This window comes from Tilletiopsis washingtonensis (genome assembly GCF_003144115.1).
Source record: "Tilletiopsis washingtonensis strain MCA 4186 unplaced genomic scaffold FA09scaffold_30, whole genome shotgun sequence".
Taxonomy (NCBI): Eukaryota; Fungi; Basidiomycota; class Exobasidiomycetes; order Entylomatales; genus Tilletiopsis; species Tilletiopsis washingtonensis.
In genome coordinates, this window is record NW_020312027.1 from 54199 (window position 1) to 72503 (window position 18305).

At 67.4% G+C, this 18305-nt stretch overlaps 6 protein-coding genes across 6 annotated transcripts; 4 read left to right on the forward strand and 2 right to left on the reverse strand.

The window, feature by feature from the left end:
• Positions 1–855: 855 nt before the first annotated feature.
• Positions 856–1765, reverse strand: FA09DRAFT_332913 (phenazine biosynthesis protein PhzF; the record flags this gene model as incomplete). Its single annotated transcript, XM_025743646.1, has 1 exon — positions 856–1765. The coding sequence occupies one exon, from the start codon at positions 1763–1765 to the stop codon at positions 881–883; it is 885 nt and encodes a 294-aa protein (XP_025594785.1). The 3' UTR covers positions 856–880.
• A 208-nt stretch (positions 1766–1973) lies between these two features.
• Positions 1974–4647, forward strand: FA09DRAFT_332914 (alpha/beta-hydrolase). Its single transcript, XM_025743647.1, has 3 exons — positions 1974–3235; positions 3827–4449; positions 4518–4647. The coding sequence occupies exons 1-3, from the start codon at positions 1998–2000 to the stop codon at positions 4586–4588; spliced, it is 1932 nt and encodes a 643-aa protein (XP_025594786.1). The 5' UTR covers positions 1974–1997; the 3' UTR covers positions 4589–4647.
• Positions 4648–4846: 199 nt separating this feature from the next.
• On the forward strand, positions 4847–6602 carry FA09DRAFT_323917 (Metallo-dependent hydrolase). The gene is made up of 8 exons (XM_025741105.1): positions 4847–5044; positions 5122–5157; positions 5211–5235; positions 5297–5371; positions 5430–6034; positions 6100–6177; positions 6259–6292; positions 6345–6602. Exons 1-8 carry the CDS (start codon positions 4950–4952, stop codon positions 6585–6587), a joined length of 1191 nt encoding a protein of 396 aa, XP_025594787.1. The 5' UTR covers positions 4847–4949; the 3' UTR covers positions 6588–6602.
• Positions 6603–10956: 4354 nt separating this feature from the next.
• On the reverse strand, positions 10957–12455 carry FA09DRAFT_195596 (hypothetical protein). Its single transcript, XM_025739410.1, has 6 exons — positions 12011–12455; positions 11870–11951; positions 11648–11815; positions 11369–11594; positions 11299–11308; positions 10957–11236 (listed from the first exon to the last, which is right to left on the reverse strand). Exons 1-6 carry the CDS (start codon positions 12099–12101, stop codon positions 10998–11000), a joined length of 816 nt encoding a protein of 271 aa, XP_025594788.1. The 5' UTR covers positions 12102–12455; the 3' UTR covers positions 10957–10997.
• Positions 12456–14941: 2486 nt separating this feature from the next.
• On the forward strand, positions 14942–16260 carry FA09DRAFT_302976 (hypothetical protein; the record flags this gene model as incomplete). The annotated part of the gene is made up of 3 exons (XM_025740424.1): positions 14942–15180; positions 15316–15392; positions 15443–16260. Coding segments are annotated over 3 exons (1134 nt in total), but the record flags the coding sequence as incomplete, so codon positions are not given.
• Positions 16261–16989: 729 nt separating this feature from the next.
• Positions 16990–18264, forward strand: FA09DRAFT_363661 (hypothetical protein; the record flags this gene model as incomplete). Its single annotated transcript, XM_025745613.1, has 4 exons — positions 16990–17120; positions 17174–17559; positions 17614–17890; positions 17943–18264. The coding sequence occupies 4 exons, from the start codon at positions 16990–16992 to the stop codon at positions 18190–18192; spliced, it is 1044 nt and encodes a 347-aa protein (XP_025594790.1). The 3' UTR covers positions 18193–18264.
• Positions 18265–18305: the final 41 nt, after the last annotated feature.

Genomic DNA, 18305 nt, shown 5'->3' on the forward strand with positions numbered 1-18305 from the left:
TGCATGTCGCACACCGACGACACACCGACTTTGCCGCGCCCAGTTGCCCTTGCGTCCCTTCTTGCCCGAGAGGCTTGCGTGGCCCCGCAAGCCTGCAGCCCAGCAAAGCTCTCGTCACCTCTCTCCTTGTCTCTCTCGTCTCGCGTCTCGTCTCGTTGAGGAAATATGGAACCCCCGCCGCCCCTTTCCCCCCACCCCCCTCTCGCTTGCCATTTCTCCCCCACGATTGATCATCGTCCGCCACCTAGCCAAGCTGGCGGATCAAGGCACGCCAAGCTTGTCAGTGCCCCCTCCTGGCAGCTTCTCCTGCTTCCTGGTCACCCGCGTCGCCCGCCCTGCTGGTGATCTACCCTGCTCCCCCGCTTGCTTGCGCTCATTCGGGAGAGCGGGCCCCTGGGGCACCAAATGGGCCGAAGAGCGCATTCAAAAAAGGTTGAGTCATTGACTCATTGCGCATTGGCGAAGCTGCCGCTCCCTCGCATGATGCTCATCGTCTTCGCTACGCCCGTGACGCGGTCCGTTGCTCTGTGCCGAGCATGGGCACGACCAAAAGCCGCGCTGGCTGAAGGCTTCGATCGATGAAAGCGTTGCATAGGCAAGGGAAGAACGGGGCAAAAGGTTCGCATCAGCCAGCCCGGAAGAGGGGATCAGGCCGCAGTGAAAGGCTACGATCGCGTGCAAAGACTCACCTCGACTCCTCTCTGCGTCCTTCCCTTCTTCGGTCCTTGTCTTGGCGGGCTCGATGCCCCTCACACCCCCCCCCCCCCCCCCCCCCCCCCCCCCCCCCCCCCCCCCCCCCCCCCCCCCCCCCCCCCCCCCCCCCCCCCCCCCCCCCCCCCCCCCCCCCCCTCCCCGCCGCTCTGTCTCGCACTGCCCCGCCCTACTCCTCCTCCTCCTCGTCCTCCACGAGCGCCTCGCCCTTGAAGCAGACGGAGGTGCAGCCGCCGATCCAGCTCTGTCCCTCGATGCTGCGCACCACGATGCGTCCCTCTCTGCCGAGCTGCTCTCCCTGTCTGACGACAAAGTTGCCCTGCTTGGGCGCCATGCTGCTGCGCGCCAGGCCGGCGGCGAAGCTGCCGGTGACTGCGTCTTCGACGACGCCCGAGGCGGGCGCAAAGGTGCGGACCAGCAGCGTCTGCTCTGCTTCTCCCTGCTCGGACAGCGCGGCAAAGACGCCCCACATGAGCGCGCCCGCCTGGTGCATGTGCCGTGTCGAGACGGCACGCACGGCGGCGGGCGACGCCAGGCGCAGCGCCAGCCAGGGCGGGCCATTGTCGATGTGCTGCGCCTCGACGACGTGGGCCGTGTCGATGTGCATGGCTGCGCACAGCTGCGCCACGATGTGCGGCTCGACGACGGCGGCGTGGCGCAGGGGCGGCGCGGCGAAGAAGAGCAGCATGCCCGCCGCGGCGTGGCCGGCGTGGGGGCGCTCGATGCGCAGGCGCACCGTGCCGATGCCGCAGTGCATGCGCAGCTCGTCGCCGCTGAAGTCGGGGTGCGCCTCGAGCCAGGCGCGCGTGGCGCCCAGCGTCGGATGTCCGGCAAACGGCAGCTCGCCCTCGGGCATCCAGATGCGCACGGCAAAGTGCGCCGCGCTGCCCGGCGGCGGCGGCAGCAGAAAGACGGTCTCGCTCAGCTGCGTCCAGCGGGCGAGGCGCTGCATGGCGGCGGCGCTCGGCGCACGCGCGACGTGCAGCACGGCGACGGCATTGCCGCGGTAGGGCGCGCGCGCAAAGACGTCGATCTGATGGAAGGGCGCGAGCATGGTGGGAGTGACAGGGCAAGCGCGGCACCAGCAGGAAGAAAGCAAGGCAAGGCGCATGCCTCGCAGCATGGCCTGTGCGCCTGTCACGTGCGCGCTGCTCCCACGCTGCCTTGTGGAGGTGCGGCGGTCAGCCGATGCGCAAGCGGCGCGACTTGGCAATTGCGCCCCTTGAGTTGGCGCTGGCTGTGAGGAGCGTCGCTTGTCTGCCCACCACCACAGCGTCGCATCCACCATGGCCGCGCCCGTCTCGCCCACCACACAGGCGCCAGATGTCGTGCGCGATTTCGCACACGAGGAGGCGGCGCCCGTTGCGCCCTCCTCCTCCAAGGGCACCTCCACAGACGTCTCCTCCTCCTCAACGCCCCTCTCGCCCTCGCCCTCGCACTCGCGCTCCGCCCTGCTGCCTTCGTTCCTGCACAAGCCGGCGCCGCCCACGCCGCACTGGTCCTCGCTCGAGGATCTCAACGACCCCGATCCCTCGCGCGCCTTTGCCGCCGACCGCAAGGCGCGCCGCAGGTCGCACCCCAACGCCGCCCTCGCCGCCGTGCACGCCCTGCCCACCGTCATCTTCCCCCTGCAGGGCGCCGGCGCCGGCTCCGAGTTTGCACAGCAGGCGCCCCTCTGGTCGCGCTACCCTTACAAGGCGCTCTACTATGCCTACTTTGGCCTCACCGTCGGCCTCCTCTTTCTCCCCTACTTTGCCCTCGCCTCGCTGCTGCCCGCCATGCGCGGGCGCCGCCGCTGGAGCTGGAAGAAGGCCACGCTGATCCGCCTCTACCGCCACTCGACACGCCTCACGTACCGCTCCCACACGTCCTTCACGCGCGACCTCAGCCAGGAGGTGCCGCACTCGCAGACGTTCAACTCCAAGTTCACCTGGGTGCCCGCGCTGCCCGCCGCGCTGCTGCGCGGCGAGATCCGGCGCGCCATGGCGGCGCAGGGCGTGAGCAACGAGCGCACCTGCGGCTTCTGGTTCGGCGCGCGCGACGACGGCGGCGCCGTGGGCCAGCCGGCGGCAAAGGGCGAAAGGGTCGTGCTGCATCTGCACGGCGGCGCCTACTGGATCGGCTCGGCTCACGAGAAGGACGTCTCGGCGGCCGTGTCGCTGCAGCTGCTGCACAAGCTCGAGGCGCGCCGCCGCCGCCGCGCCGGGCGCGACGCCGATGCCGCCACACCCGGCGTCGAGCTCGACGCCTCGCCGCTGGGCTCCACGCTGCCCGTCGTCGGGCCCGGCTACTGCCGCCGCTCCTTCTCCCTCGACTATCGCGTCTGCATTCCCGGCCATCCGGAGCGCGGCAGCTTTCCCGCCGCCCTCATGGATGCCGTGGCGGGCTATCATTACCTGGTCAAGGGCTGCGGCTTCGAGGAGGACAATGTCGTCGTCGTGGGAGACTCGGCGGGCGGCAACTTGGCACTGGCGCTGTGCAGATACTTGAGGGATGAAGATGTGGGCTTGAAAGTGCCTGGCAGGTGAGTTGGCACAACGAGGGAGGCGACGCGGGCGAGTAGGTGCAAGGGGCCAAGGGGAATGCTGGAGGGCGAACAAGGGCAAGGACGGCGACGACGTTGGATGCGCGGGGCAGCGCGAGACGAGCTCGATCTCGGCGTTGCGAACGCAGTTTCAATGCGCCGAGACAGGAAGAGAGAAGGCGAGAGTGGGAAGCGCCCGGGGGGGGGGGGGGGGGGGGGGGGAAAGGCAAAGGCAGGCATTTCACGACGAGCTTGTGCTGCGAGGGGTCAAACGGAGGAGAACGGGAAGCGCAGCCCTGTCGAGACGCGTGTGGCGTTGGAGACTGCCCCTCGGACGGACGGGCTTGGCGATCCGCACACGAACGGGGGAGGGGGGGAAAAGCAGTTCAGGGCATGGAAAGCGCGATGAGGGGCGGCAGATAGGGGGGGGGGGTATTCCGTGACGGAGAGGAAGGTCGCGGGCTTGCTCGACGCGTCTTGCCTCTCGCGGTAAAGAGGAGGCGGACGCCATTCCTCGGGCTGCAGTTTCTTGCGCTCCTGCGTGGCTCCAGCCTGCGCCTCGTCATTCATACTGACTCTTCCGCCCCTCAGCATGCTCCTCCTCTCGCCGTGGGCCGACACTTCGCGTTCGCACTCTGGGCCTCTCAATGCGCTCAACCACTTTTCGTCGGTGTACCAGAACCGCGCCGTCGACATTATCCCTCCCGGCTCGGGCTTCCGCAACACGGCCGTGTCTGCTCTGCTCGGTGTGCTGCCGGCGAGCGAGACGTACCGCAATCCGTACCTCAGCTCCTGCTCGCTGCACCTCGACGTCGAGGCGCCCAGCTGGGGCTACGAGGGCTTTCCGAGGCGCATCTACATTACCACGGGCGACGGCGAAGTGTCGTACGACCAGCACCTGACGCTGGCGCATCGCCTTGCGGCGGGCACGCGGCGCACGCGGCCCATCTACGTCGGCGACCGCCTCTCTGCCGACGCCGACGCGCAGGCGCTGGCGGCAAGAGCCAACTATCCGCGGCCGCGCCGCAGCTCCATCCCCGGACCCGTGCTGCCGCGCCATGCGCCCAAGCACGAGCAGGTCAGAGCTCCGCCGGGCGCACAGCAAGTGGAGGGCGAGGCGGTGACGGACGGCAAGCGAGAGGAGGGCGCAGGTGGAGAGGAGCGAGAAGTGTGGCTGGACGAGTGCCGGGACGCGGTGCATGACTATTTGCTCTGTGAGTCACGCAGGAGGAGCATGGTTGAAGCTGAGACTGACGACGACGACGACGACGACGACGTGCAGTTGGATGGTGGGGACGGGAGCGAGACGTCGGCTGGGAGCGCATCTCGGCGTGGATCGAGGCGGACGAGTAGCCGGGCCTGTGCAGCGATACCCCCCTGACGCCCCATGTTGCCCCGGGCATGCCATACGTACTCCTGGTGTGTGCGGTGTGAGGGACGAGCGCGCCATGTGCGCTGCAGTGCGCTGCGATGCTGGTGCGCATGCGGCGCGCGCGCGCGAGCGGCGAGAGGAGCGTGACGCACGACGGACCTCCACATGGCATCGCGGCACCTCGCCGCGGCGTTGCTCAGCCGGCGCGCCTACTTCTCGCCGCCGCCTTTGCTTCTCCCCACCACAGCGCGCAGCCTTGCAAGCCATACAGCGCACAACGCACACGGCGCACGGCACACGCAGCGCCGCGCAGCCCGCTCATCGCAGCCCACCCTCGCCGCGATGCCCGACCTCGTCCTGCCCGGCGCACTGCACCACGCACACGTCCATCTCGACAAGTGCTACCTGCTCGACGCATGCTGCTCGCTGGGCGATGGGTGCGTGAGAGGCAAGGCAGAGCAAAGGGCGATGGCTGACGGCTGCCTCGCTCCTCGTCCGCTCTCGCCTCGCACAGCACGTTCGACGAGGCCCTGAAGAAGACCAGCGCCGCGTGAGGCCACATTCTGCTGCCCAGCCAGTGCAAGACTGACACCCGAGTGTCAGCAAGGCGCACTTCACACAGGCCGACGTACGTCCTCCCTCCACCCTTCCGCACATGCCGCCTGCGCTCACTCTGCTTCTTTCCGCAGGTCGAGGCGCGAGGAGCGCGATTCATCGCCGCGGCACTGGCACATGGCGTAGTCGGCATGCGTGCACACGTCGAGGTCCGTTGCCTCACCCCCTTCCCCTTTCCTTCTTTTCTGATCCCCTCGACGACACCAGGTGGATCCTACCGTCTCTCATCTCTGTCTCCAGGCCGGTCTTTCCCTCCGACAGCGCTTCGCCTCGCGCTGCGCCGTTGTTCTCTGTGCCTTTGCACAGGACGCCCTCTTCTACCCCGACGCCGCATACGAGGCGCACATGCATGAGCTGCTGCGCAGCGCCGCGTCGCACGAGGGAGTCGGCGCCGTCGGATGCGCCCCTTATGTCGAGGCGTCGCGCCACAACTCCCTCCGAGCACTCCAATTCATCTTCGATCTCGCGCAAGAGTTCGGCAGGGATGTGGATCTGCACATCGACTATACGCTGGATCCCGCCTCGCCTCTACTCTGGGACGCCTTGGCGATGCTCAAGCAGCACACCTGGCTCGTCCACGGCCGCACGAGACGACTGACGCTGGGCCACGCCACGGTTATTTCGACGTTTGCAGAGCAGGATCTCGATCGTCTGGCGCGAGAATGCAAGGGCGAAGAAGTCGCCTTTGTAGCGTTGCCACACTCGGATCTGTACATGCAAGGACGAGACGTGGAGTATTCGAGGAGATCAAGAGCAACATTGCCGGCGCTGGACTTGGCAAGGAGAGGCGTGAGAGTGGCGGTGGATGTCAAGTGAGTGCAAGCGTGCAGCCGTTTGACAAGGATCAGCCAGGCTGATGAGGCGGACAACGACGCAGCAATGTGGGCAACCTGTTCACGCCGCAAGGAGATGGTGATCCACTTGCGCTGCTGCCGATGCTGGTGGGCGTGTATCAGTGAGTCTCCCCTCTCCTTCGCTGGCCCCCCTCCACCCTCCCGGCGCCATCGAGTCCTCGAGCTGACCCTCTTTGCGCTAGGGACGCAACGCCCGACTCTCTCGAGCTACTTCTCGTACGTCGCCCACGATTGCTGCCCTCTTCCCACGCTTACCTTCGCCGCACAGCAAATGGTCACCACAAATGCCGCCTACGCAGCCGGCTTCCCATCTCCTGCCTCTCCTCTTGAGCCTCGCGCCATCGACTTGGCCGCGGAGCTAGGCGCCGAAGGGACTGCGACGCTCTTGCATGACTGTGCGTCGGTGCAAGAAGCGGTTCTGGCGCCGCCGCATGGAAGAACGGCATGGAGAAACGGGAGGAAGGTCGCGGAGAGGAAAGTGGAGAGTTGGGTTGCTGAGGAAGATCAATGAGATGGTGCTTCTGGCCTTGGCTCTCCTCTCTGCGCTGCGAGGCGTCGAGGTGGACGCGAGTGTCGCGAGCAGGCTCCTGCGTCACGCTTTGTTCCGTCAGGTGCAGGCGAGAGCCGGGCCACGCAGGCTGGCCGCTCTTCGGCCAAGCGGAGTGAGAGAGCGCCAACGAGCGTGCCAGCCTGCGCCTCGCAGTCGACGTCGGCGGCGGCGGCGCCACCTGCGCGGTTGCCCGGTCCAGCTGAGGCTGGATGCAGGCGGGATTGAAGCAGAGCGACCAGGCTCCGCCGCCAATCGTCGTGCGCAGCGGGCATCAAATCCTTGTGCAAGTCTCGAGCGCCAAAGTGCGCAGAGTGAGCCTGCTTGCCACCGGCACAGGCGTCTGTGGAGCGTGTCGTCTTGTGGACGCATCTGCGACGGCAAGGAACGCCGCCTGCCTGTAGACCTGCGATGACGCCAGGCGCCGCATCTGAGCCAGCAAGCCATGCCCACGCTGCGTACCCGTGCCAAACCCCGCCGGTTGGCCCCTCGCCGCGATCAAGCAGATCGGACCACGAGAGCAGCTGCTCGTGGTGCATGCGCGCGTGCGCGGCGCCCGGCGCCCCCCGCTCCGGGTGCGGCAGACGGCAGCCCCGAGGATCCAACGCAGCGGCGCGCATGCGCGTCAGAGAGATGCGTTCGCCGCTCGCGTCGAGAGCGACCGGTGCCGGTCCGGTGCAGGCAGCTCTCGTGCGCCTTCATCGGCGCGTGGCTTGGGCGCCGTGACGTGCCGCCGAGACTCTTCATGGCTTGCGCATGTGCTGTGCTGCGGTCTGCGCATCCCGTCGCTGTGCTAGTGAAGCAGCGGGGAATCCGGCGGCTCGGAGGATCCAGCACAGCGGCGCGCACCGAGAAGGAGTCTGGTTCCCGCGGGCGAGCGGCGCGGCGAGCGTGAGATTCAGCCCCGCCCCCGCAGCATGCAGGTCCACGAGCTAGTCCAACACGCCAAACACGAAATTGCTGCCTGACGCCTCTGCGTGCCCTATGATCGACGTGTGGCTTGCCCGCCGCGCCGTGCCGTCCAGCTCACCGCACATCCGCTGCGCTGTGCGCTGCCCTTCTCATCGCTGAGATTGTGAAAGCAAGCGCTCTTGGGCGAGGCTGGGCCGCTGGCGCCGCTGACGGCTTGGCGCGCCCGCCCACGTGCGCGGCGCACGCTGTCGCGCATGCCGCGCCCCGCCGGCTCCGCTCCAGCTAGCGCAGACCCGAGCTTTTGGGACCGACGGACGTACCCCGATTTTGCAGCTGCGTGACCCAGCGCGCACGGACTCGGAGCGCTGGAGCCCAGCATGCGGGCGATCGACCAGGCACCTAGGCCAGCGCAATCGCCGGCAAAGGATGCGATCGCTGCGTTCTTGAGAGCTCGGCTGTGGACCAAGCCAGGCCCGCAGGGCGAAGCGCCGCTTTCGCGCGTGCCGCTTGGCGTGACTTTATCCGCCGCTCTCGCCCCGCCCCAGATGCGCTGCCGCGCCCCGCTGCTGTCCAGAGCGGGACAGCCAGCGCAAGGCATCTGTGCATCCCACCACCACGCCTCTCTATCCCTTGACTCGTATGGACTTCCTCATCGCATCACTCGTCGCTCTCAACGGCTTTCTCCTTCTCATTCTCTCGGTGCGCCCTCTGCGCGACATTCTCTCCCACCTCCGCGCCTTTCTCTCCGTCCTCCGCATCTGTGTGCGCGGACTGCCGGCGGTTCCGCCCGCCGCAGTCCGCCCGCGTCCTGCTCCACCCGCGACGGAGCCACCTCCTTCCGCTCCACCCGCCGCAGTCCGCCCGGCGCCGCACAAGTCCGACCTCGCTACGCTCTGCGTCCTGGCGTACGGCGCCCCTCACGTCGCTCAGCTCGGCTTCATCATCGGGCCGTGGACACTGGTGGACATCTACGACGAGGGCGCCATCTGGCTGTGGGCTCATCGCGACAAGCCTGCGTACGCCATCGTCCAGCGCGGCACGACCACTCTCGCGGATGCGGGTGCATGCGGTGAGCTGATGCGCGCCTCGCTCCACGGCTCCGTCGCCGGATGGACCGAGTGTGCCGTCTCCAGAGCCCTTCGCGTCGCCGAGATTCTCGCGCACCATGGCATTGATCCGTCGACGCACCACATCACGTGTGCGGGCCACTCGCTGGGCGCATCCTACTCCGAGTTCCTGCTGCACCACCTTCGAAGCCAGGGGGGCGGCAGCGGCCCGCTTCACGATGCCATCACCTTCGACTCGCCGGGCCTACCGGTGGCGTTTCGCCGTCAGGAGCGCGTGCCCGACATGCTCATCGGCCTCACTACCATCATGGCTTCCGCGAGCTTCATCAACACGCTGAACACGCCGCTCGCCGAGACTCTCTACACCAGCGGACGCGGCAGCAGCATCTTGCTGGAGGACGTAGTGCGTGTCGGCTGGTCGCTCATCTCCGAAGGGCCCGAAGCCGCTTTCGCTCTTTGCTACCAACGCACGCCGTCGCTCGAGAAGCATCGCATGCGATCGATCCTCCAGACTGTGAAGGCAGGACACTTCATGCGATCGAGCCGCGAGCTGTGGGCGCGCAACACATGGTCTCCACACGTCGCACGGTCTGCCACGGCTGTGGCCTCGGCCTCGTCTCGCATCCGCGCGACGACAGGCCGTGCTCTCTACTCGCTCTCATCGACCTTCGCTCGACCGACGGGCCCCGCCCCAGAGTCGGACGTGCGCGAGCCGGACGGTGATCTGCCAGCGGCATTCCTGCCGCCGTCGAGTCTTGCCCAGCACTTGAAGCGCCATCAGCAGATCTACGTCGAAGTCGGTGCTTGCCTGGTCGGCGTGGCGTGGGCCGACCCCGTTGAGCTCGGCACGACCATCCTTCTCGCGCGTGGCCAGCTCTGAGGGCGGATCGCGAAGGCCCTTCCATTCGCCGCAGCAGGCTTCGTGTCACGTTTGCGCGCAGATTCGCAAGCTGACCAAAGTCGGCCTGGTTTTCACGAATCACTTCGAGTCTTTAGGCTCACGCGCAGCACGATTCTTGTCCTTAAGCTCAGCGTCTCGTGCTCTTCTCTCTACATCCACTTCGAGGCGGCCTCCATCCACCTGATCCCCTTAGAATCGCCTTTTCTGTAGGAAGTCAGCTGCTGGATCGAACGTTCGCCTCCCAATCACAATAGCACTCTTATACCCTCTCAGACACTCGCTGCATACTGAGGAGCTGCGGGTCTTTCCTTCGACCTGTCTCCCTCTTCCAAGCCCTGCAGCTGCCCTCGCTTCACCGCTCGCTGCGCGACAGGCGTGGCTGAGTTGCTGGCCGTGGCGACGCTCAGTGCAGCCACAGCGGTCAGCTGCAGTCCGCAAAGAGTGCGATAATATTCAAACATCAAGTCCTGGGGCTGTCTTTGGTGCGATTCTGACGCAGAGACGCATCTGCTTGAGGCAGAGATGTCACAAGCGCGCAGCAGTCGCGATGCACGAGGCGACGGGCGGGAAGCGATGCCGTACGCGTGGGAACGCAGGTGAGCGACGCTGCACACTGAATGCACTGGCGCAGCACCACTGCTCACGCACACTGCACGCTGCTCTCCCTCGCCGGCGGGCTGCAACACAGTCCCCGTTGCCGACGAGGAAGCATATCATCCACGGAGCGCCAGACGCTTCGCTGACCGCTCATTGACAGCATCCACCTCAGCAGCAGATGGGCGGCGCGATCGGGTCGCAAGGCACCTGCGACCATAACGCGATTGCCGGCTGCTCGCGCTGGGTCCTGACACTTTGCTGTTCAGAGGTCTATAACCCTCACATCGGCGGCATACATGCTCCATGCGCTCGCGCGCTGAGGAGACCTCGCGGCTCGAGCAGCGCCAGTGCAAGCGAACGGATGCCCACCGTCGGACTGCGACGAGCTCCTGACACTGGCCAGCCGCGGCAGCCAGCGCGGGAGCCGTTTGGTGTTGTAGCACGCCAGCAGAGCACCACCGACCCCGACATGCGAGGTCCGCCACCAGCGCACAGACATCTCGTCATGAAGCATGCTCAGCCGCGGACTTGAGATGCACCGCACGGGCAGCGGAGCGGACGGCGCTGTCTGTGCAGCGCTTTGTGCTCTCGCTGAGTCTGCCTGGTGTCCATGCGCGAACGCCCACGCAGACGGACTCGTCCGTTCTACGGCTGGCAAGGCAGCTGCAGACAGAGCAAAGGGTGCCCATCCAGCGAGTGCTGCGAGGCTCGTGGACGCCGCGTGCTTGCACATCATCGCCGGCATCGTAGCGCACCCATCGACAGCTGCTAACGAGACCGCGCGTCAAGCCTCATCCCGCTCGCCGGCTAGATAGGTGACATTCCAAAAGAGGCAGCGGGAGCAGGTCCGGGGTTGCAGAGCTTGCGAGAGGCGGCGCGCGCTTGCGGCCGGGCAATCTAGTTCTGACGGCTCGAGTCGGCGACGTAGGTGCGCCGCTCCGTGGCGTTCATGGCCGCCCACGAATCCCACCACATGGCCACCGTATCGTTGCCCGTCATGTAGCGCGTCTCGTTGAGCGGCACGTCGAGGCGCGCGCCGGCGATCTCGGGTGCCGGCACGCGCACCGCGCCCGCGACGGCGCGGCTGATGTTGTTGGCCGGGTACACGGCGTTCAGCAGCGCATCCCATCCCGTCTCTGCGGTGCGAGCAGTGTCAGCGGCAGGCCAGGCGTGATTAATCAGCATGGGTGTAACGCACTGTCGGCGCTCTGTGGGAGCGGAGCGTACGCGTCAGCGGTGCTCTCTGCGCAGCGTTTCTCGCAACTCACCATCAGGTGGCAGGCAAAGTCTCCCGGGTACCAGATCTTCGTCTTGAACTGGTGGTTCGGCTGGAACGTGCCGAACATGTCCGCATTGAACCAATGCGGCGGCACGATGGCGATGCTGTCGGTAAGCTCGTTGTTGGAGCCCGCCATGCCCAGCGCCGTCTGCTCGCCGTTCCACCACGAGTGCTGCGGCTCGTAGATCGGAGCGGCGATGATCGTCGAGAGGATCCTGCAGCACGGGTCAGCGCGGCATGCGTGACGCCCGTCTGCTGCCAGACTCACTTGATGCTCTGCGGCGCAACGCGCACGAGCAGCACGCCGGCGTTGATGGGGCCCCACTGGTCACGCGCCATGAGGAACGATTGCGTCCGGCCGAACTCGGTGTCGGGCGGCAGGAACATCTCGAGAGGAACGTTGGGGTTCGTCACGACAAAGTCGGCGTCCGAGTACCTGGAGCCGCACCAGTCAGCGCATGCGTGAGCCCGAGGAACACAGGCCACGCACAAAATCCACTCGAGGCGGTCCGCCTTGGGCTTGCGGAGCTCGTCGGTGACAAGGGAGAGGAGGGCAGCGGGCTTCGACCACACTGAGGGAGGCGAGAGTCGTCAGCACGCTGCTATCCTGCCGCGAGGCTGCAAAACGCACTGCCGGTCTGTCCGCCGCCTTGCGGGCCGCGGAGCACCTCCTCGCGCACGAGCCAGAATGGGTAACCCCATCGACGTGCATAGTTCTGCATCAGGTCGATGGAGAGGTCGTAGGGGTTGTAGGGCACGGTGATGTTGATGGCCTTGCCGTCAGCGTCCAGCGCCACCGGCGGCGGCGGCAGTGGGTCGCTGTGACGCGAGCCGCTGCCGAACTTGAGCGTGACGTAGCCAATCTTGGCGCCGCGCTTGCGCACGATGACCTGGTCGAGCGAGTCGGGCAGCACCGGCGGCTCCACCTCGGGCACGGGTGGCGGCGACGCCGAGAAGACGCCGTGCTTGAGGTTGCTGAGGATGACGGACGTCGTCTCGGCCTGCCAGATGCACGTGAGGCCGACGCCGAGCAAGACGTATAGCAAGGGCACGAGATACCGCCGCGGGTTCTGCAGGCCGTGGTGTCAGTCGAGGGGCTGCGGAGCGGCGGCGAGAGCGAGGAGGGCCAGCCAGGCCTGCGCCGGCGAAGCAGGGCAGCGCTCTCTTGCCCGCGCCACGACACCCGTCACAGCGGCACTGCCTGGCCTGCGACAACGCCTGATCCATCGCAGCCGCACTGCCGGACCTGCCGCACACCTGTCCACCACTCACCTTTGTCACGGGCGCGCAGCGGGTGCGGCGGACGCGGCGCGAGGGCTCGGGGCTGCGCGGCACATCGGCGCGCGCGCCGTAGAGCGGCAGCATGAGCGGCTCGCTCTGCTCGTCGTCCTTTTCGTACTGGGAGACCATGGTGCGCGCAGGCCGCGGAAGCAGTGGGAGAGGGGAACGGCTAGGGGGGTGGTGGAGCAGAGGAGAGAGGCGCAACGGCACGCCGGGTGCTGAGTGCAGCAGCCGCCGGCAGCAGCGAGGGCGGCCGCGAGTTTATCGCCAAGGAGGCGAGCGCCTCGCCTCGGCGTTCCTGCGCGCGCGGCAGCTGCTCCGCGGGTGTCGGCGGTTGAGTGCAGCTTCAAGTCAGAGTGCCGGGCAGATTTCAGTGATGAGTGGCGCGGAAAGTGAATTGCGCGACGGCTGCACGCCGCGAGCCACGCGGTCTCGGAGGCAGCGCAGGCGCGCACTGTGCAGGCACAGCGCTCGTGCCCGCCTTGGCGCTGCGCCGCCGCCGCCCGGCCGCCGTACCGCCGCTTGCTGAGATCCAGGATGCGCGGCGTGCGGCGTAGCGTGCTCGGGCGTTCTGCAGAAGGCACGGGAGCGGGCACCAGCGCAGTCTCAGCTGCACCATGCAGCATGCCGCCGCCGCACTCGCCCGCCCGCGCCCGTCAGCTGCAGCCGCAGGCGCAAAAGGAAGGTGCGCTGCGGCTCCATCGCCTCCGCCGCCGCTGAGCGGCTGCCGTCGACCCGAAAGGCCGGAGCGACGGCATGCCTGCGGCTGCGACGCGCGCCCCCTGGCAGCGCTGAAGAAGGAGCGCCGCCTCCTGCAGCTCCGCAACGCGCAGAGACGCGAGAGAAGCACACCGCTGCCGCAGCCGCAGCCTGGTCGTTCTGCGTGCTGTGTGGATTAGTGAGCAGCTTGCTTCAGCGCAGGTCGGTACTGGCGCTCCTCGTGCAGCCCTTTTGCCGCCAGCACCAGAGATGCTCTGCATGCTGTGCTTCGCGGCGCCGCAGCTGGCGCAGCATCCGCGGCCGGCAGCCGGGCGTGCCTGTGCCGTCTGCCGCTGAGGCGAGATCTGGCAAATTCCGTACCTTAGCGCCGCCGCCACACGCACCCCTGCTGCCCCCGCCGCCGCGTCTCGCGTCTGTGCTGGCGCCGCGACCTTCATCTTCCCGCCGCGCCCCTGCACCCTGCGTCGCTGCTGGCGCTGCCTCCCCAAGCGAAAGAGGGCGAGACGGCGACGGCAGACACACCCGCCGCTGCGATGCCGACGGGTGCGACGGACAGCGCAGGCACTCTATCCGCGCCCTCACAGCAGAGCATCTGTCTGCTGCTTGCGAGCCGTCGCAGCAACAGGCAGCGACGGCCATGCAGGCGGCAGGCGAGTCAAAGCGCTTCTCATGATCCACGCGTGTCGCACGCGCCTCTCGGGTGCATCTCTCCGCCCAGCGCGCAGCCCCGTGCTGCAGACGTGGGCAATGAACCGCTGCGCAGCAGCCTGCAGCAGAGCTTGGACCAAGCACCGGCTGCGCTCAGACGCGGGCGGGACAGACGCTAGAGTGCAATCGAATGCAGGATGCAACACTTAGCCTCTTGCTTGCAGCCCCCAGACGCAGCAGCAGCGCAGCACGGCAGCACGGCACAGACACGAACGCCGCGCCGCCAGAGAAGCTCGCCGCGTCGCTTTGCCGCACAGACGCGAGACGGCCAGACGGCCGCGCTGCGGCGCTGCCTCACCAGGCGCCTGCCGCTCTGCCGGCGGACCGGCGGCCTGTCAGAGATGAGGAAAGCTGCCTGACACTCTACTGCTGAGTGCGCGCCGTCGGTGTGGCATCGCCTGTGAGGGCGGCAAGGCGGCGGCACCCGGCATCGGCGCCCGACGCGCACCAAAAGACACCCACAAGCCAGCCCCGCGCCGCGCCGCCGGGCGGCGGCACGCTGCTGCCGCGCCGCGCGCGCGGCCTCGTCCGCATCGCGGCGTGCTCGCGTCCGACCGCCCTGCCGCACCTCGCCCGGGTGCCGCTGCTTGCCACCCACCACCACCGGCGCTCGCCGCTCCACATCTCTGCGCCTCTCTCTCTCCTCGTCCGAACACTCCTCCACGCTCTCTCGTTCTCTCCTCTCACGCATCGCTCGCTCGGATCACCCCGCCTCGGCCGCCGCGCTGCTGCCGCGCCGCATTCGCTCCTCCTCGCCTCGCTCCTCCGCTGTGCGCTCCGTGGCTGGCCGCGGGCAGCGCCTCTCCCGCCTTTCGGCCGCCGGCCGCACCTTCACACCCCACCGCCGCACCTGCCCGCCATGTCGTCCAACGCCGTCAAACTTGGCGCCCTCGGCCTGCTCACCGTGCAGAACAGCGCGCTGAGCCTCGTCATGGCGCGCAGCCGCGTGCCCGATGCCGACGGCCACATCTACCTCGGCCCCACGGCCGTCTTCCTCGTCGAGCTGCTCAAGGTGCTCATCTCGCTCAGCGCGCTCTTCTACACGCGCCTGCACGCCGCTGCCGCTGCGGCCACGCCCGCCGGCGGCGACTGGTTGCCGCTGGCGCCCTCGGCCGCTGATGCAGACGCCGATGAAGTGCAAGGCGAAGGCAAGCGCACCGGCCTGTGGGAGGTGAATACGTGGCGCACCGCCGCCGCCGAGGTGGCCGCGACGGTGTTCGAGCGCAGTGGCCTACGCTTGGCTATCCCTGCGCTGCTCTACGTCTGCCAGAACAACCTGCAGCTCGTCGCCGCCTCGCACATGGGTGAGTAGAGCGGCGCCGCATGGCGGTCGCGTTGCTCACGTCCGCTCCAGACGGCGCACTGCTGCAGACCTTCTCGCAGGGCAAGCTGATCAGCACAGCCCTCTTCGCCACGCTCATGCTGCACAAGAAGCTCTCGCGCTGGCAGTGGACGAGCGTGGCGGCGCTGGGCCTGGGCGTCATTCTGGTGCAGCAGGGCTCGCCCCACGGCCCCGCATCTGCGCCGCCGCCGCCAGGCTCGCCGCCGCCGGGCTTCGCGCTCTCGGGCGCGGCGACGGGCCTCATTGCCATCACCACGGCCTGCGTCATCTCGGGCTTTGCCGGCGTGTACACCGAGATGATCCTCAAGGGCCAGGCCGAGTTCTGGGCCGTCAACGCACAGCTCTCCGCCTTCAGTCTCGTGCCCGCGCTCATCCCGCTGCTCACCAACGCCATGGATGCGCAGGGGCACTGGGCGCCCATGCGCTACTTTGGCGCCTGGGCGTGGGCGAGCGTGCTGCTCAACGTCTCCGGCGGCCTGCTCGTCTCGCTCGTCGTCAAGGTGGCCGACAATGTGGCCAAGGGCTTCGCCGTGGCGCTCGCAATTGTCCTCACCTTTCTCTTCTCGGCCGTCTTTCTCTCGTACAGCATCACGCTGGCGTGCGCGGCGGGCGTCGCCGTCGTCGTGCTCAGCATGGTCGTGTACAGCACGAATCCGCCGCCAAAGCCTGCGCAGTCCGAGACGGTCTTTGATGCGCGTGAGACGGACGCGCACGACACCGAGTACGAGTCGGCAGACCAGTCGATGGACGAGCGCAGCGACTCGCCGCCGCACACTGCGATCCGCCTGCCGACCCATGTGATCTCAGAAGAGGAGGACAAGCTCGGCTAGTCCGCCGTCCCGTTCGCGTCACCCTTGTATCAGCCCCTAGCATTTCTCCCATAGATTCACCGTCGGAAGCAGCCGACCACTCTGCGATTGCATCATCCCTGTCTCGCCGCTCTCGCCTTCTGCTTCTTTCCACATGTACGATTCGCGGGACCGTCACCATCGGAAAGTCTTACAGTTTCTGCGCCTTGGGCTGCTGGCCACAGCCAACGAGCGTGAGACGGCTGCGGCGAACGATCCCGCGAGGTGCAGAAAGGAATGGCCGCTGTCATAGATTTGTGCAGCTGGAGGACTGAGCATCTAGCCGTCGTGCATCGAAGGGGGCTGTCTGTGGCCGCAATCAGCCTGCCTGTAGCGCTGCGTTCCCACGGCACCGAGACGAGCGCGCAGTAAGAGTGCGCATGCTGCGCGTTCCGATCGCCTCGACGACGGGGAGAGAAGTGCAATTGCCCGTCATGTTGCCCAGTGTAGCGAGGAGCTTTTGGCTGCAGAATCATCCTTTGATCTCAATGGAGCATCTGTAGCAGCTGTGGCCTCTCATGGCGCCGCTATGGTACTCACTACCCTGGTCCCTCTTGAGGGGCGCGGTGTATGCCCCCCCCCCCCCCCCCCCCCCGCTCGTGCCCGCCCTGCTTCGGCCGCTGCCGCGTGCTGCTCTACTCGCTGCTGCTCTGCACGTTTGGCTATGCCGCCTGGGCTGCGTGGCGCGTGCGCGGCACCGTCGGCGAGCGCATGGTGGCTACCCGTGTGCGCATGCAGCCCAGCTCGCTGCATCTGCCGCCACCGACGCGCGAGACGCTGCCGCAAGTGTACAGCGGCGACACCACGACGCTGCTGCCGCTCAACGAGACGCTCGGCTTCGAGTGAGTGGAGTGAGGGCTATGCCCTGCAGCACCTGGTCTCATGCCTCTGCCAGGGCCATCTTTGCGGTCAACATGCCCACGCGGCCCGACAAGCGCGACGAGCTCTACCTGCTCGCACACACGGCCGGGCTCAAGATCGACGTGCGCGACGGCGTCGACGGCAAGACGATCAAGCATCAGCAGGCGCCCGACATGATCGGCCACCTGGGCGCCCTGCGCGGCCATGCCAATGTGCTGCGCGAGATTGTCGACCGCAAGCTCACGTCGGCGCTCGTGATCGAGGACGACGCGGACTGGGACGTCGACCTCCGCGTGGCGCTGCAGCGCCTCATGGGCCCGCTCGCCACGCTCAGGCAGTCGCTGCACCCCGACGCCAGGATCACGCGGCCCTCGGCGTGGGCGCCGTGGGGTGAGAACGACTTTGACGTGCTGTGGTTCGGTGCGTCGGCGCGATGATGTGGCGCTGCTGCGCCAGGGCTGACCTGGCCTGCAGGGCACACGCACGAGGCCTCGTGGAACGAGGCCGGCGGACCGCGCCCCTACGTGACGTACGAGGACGACACGATGGCCGACTTTGAGAAGACGGAGCCGCAGAACCGCTGGGTCTACAATGACTACCGCATCGCGCTGCCCAAGCAGGAGCACAGCGAAGAGCTGGCGCCGCCGCGCCGCATCATTCAGAAGGGTCGCCACCCGATGGGCTCGCAGGCCTACGTGCTGACGCTGCGAGGCGCCATGAAGATGCTCTACCACATCAACCACGTGCCCTTGTGAGTGTACCTGCGTGGCGAATTGCCTGCCGCTGCTGACGTGCACCGCCAGCCGGCCCTTTGACGAGCAACTCAAGTACATGCTCGAGACCGACGTGCTTGACAGCTACTGCGTTGTGCCGGCACTCTTCTCCATGTACCTCGCGCCGTGGGAGTCCACCGACAGCGACGTCTCTGTCGCGCAGGGCGTAGACAAGCCGCGCATTCTCACAGGCAGCGACGGCTTCGCGTGGGACATTCGGAAGAGCAGCCGCGCCTCGCTCGAGGACCGCCTTGGCGCCACTGTGCCCAAACGGCCGTAGCGCGCTTTGCTCTCCTGAGAGCTTTGGTGATACACCAGGGCACTCGCTATGCACTCCACGGCCGAGCTTTGCTGCCGTGACCGCGGCTTGTGCCTCTCCGGACCTCCGACAGC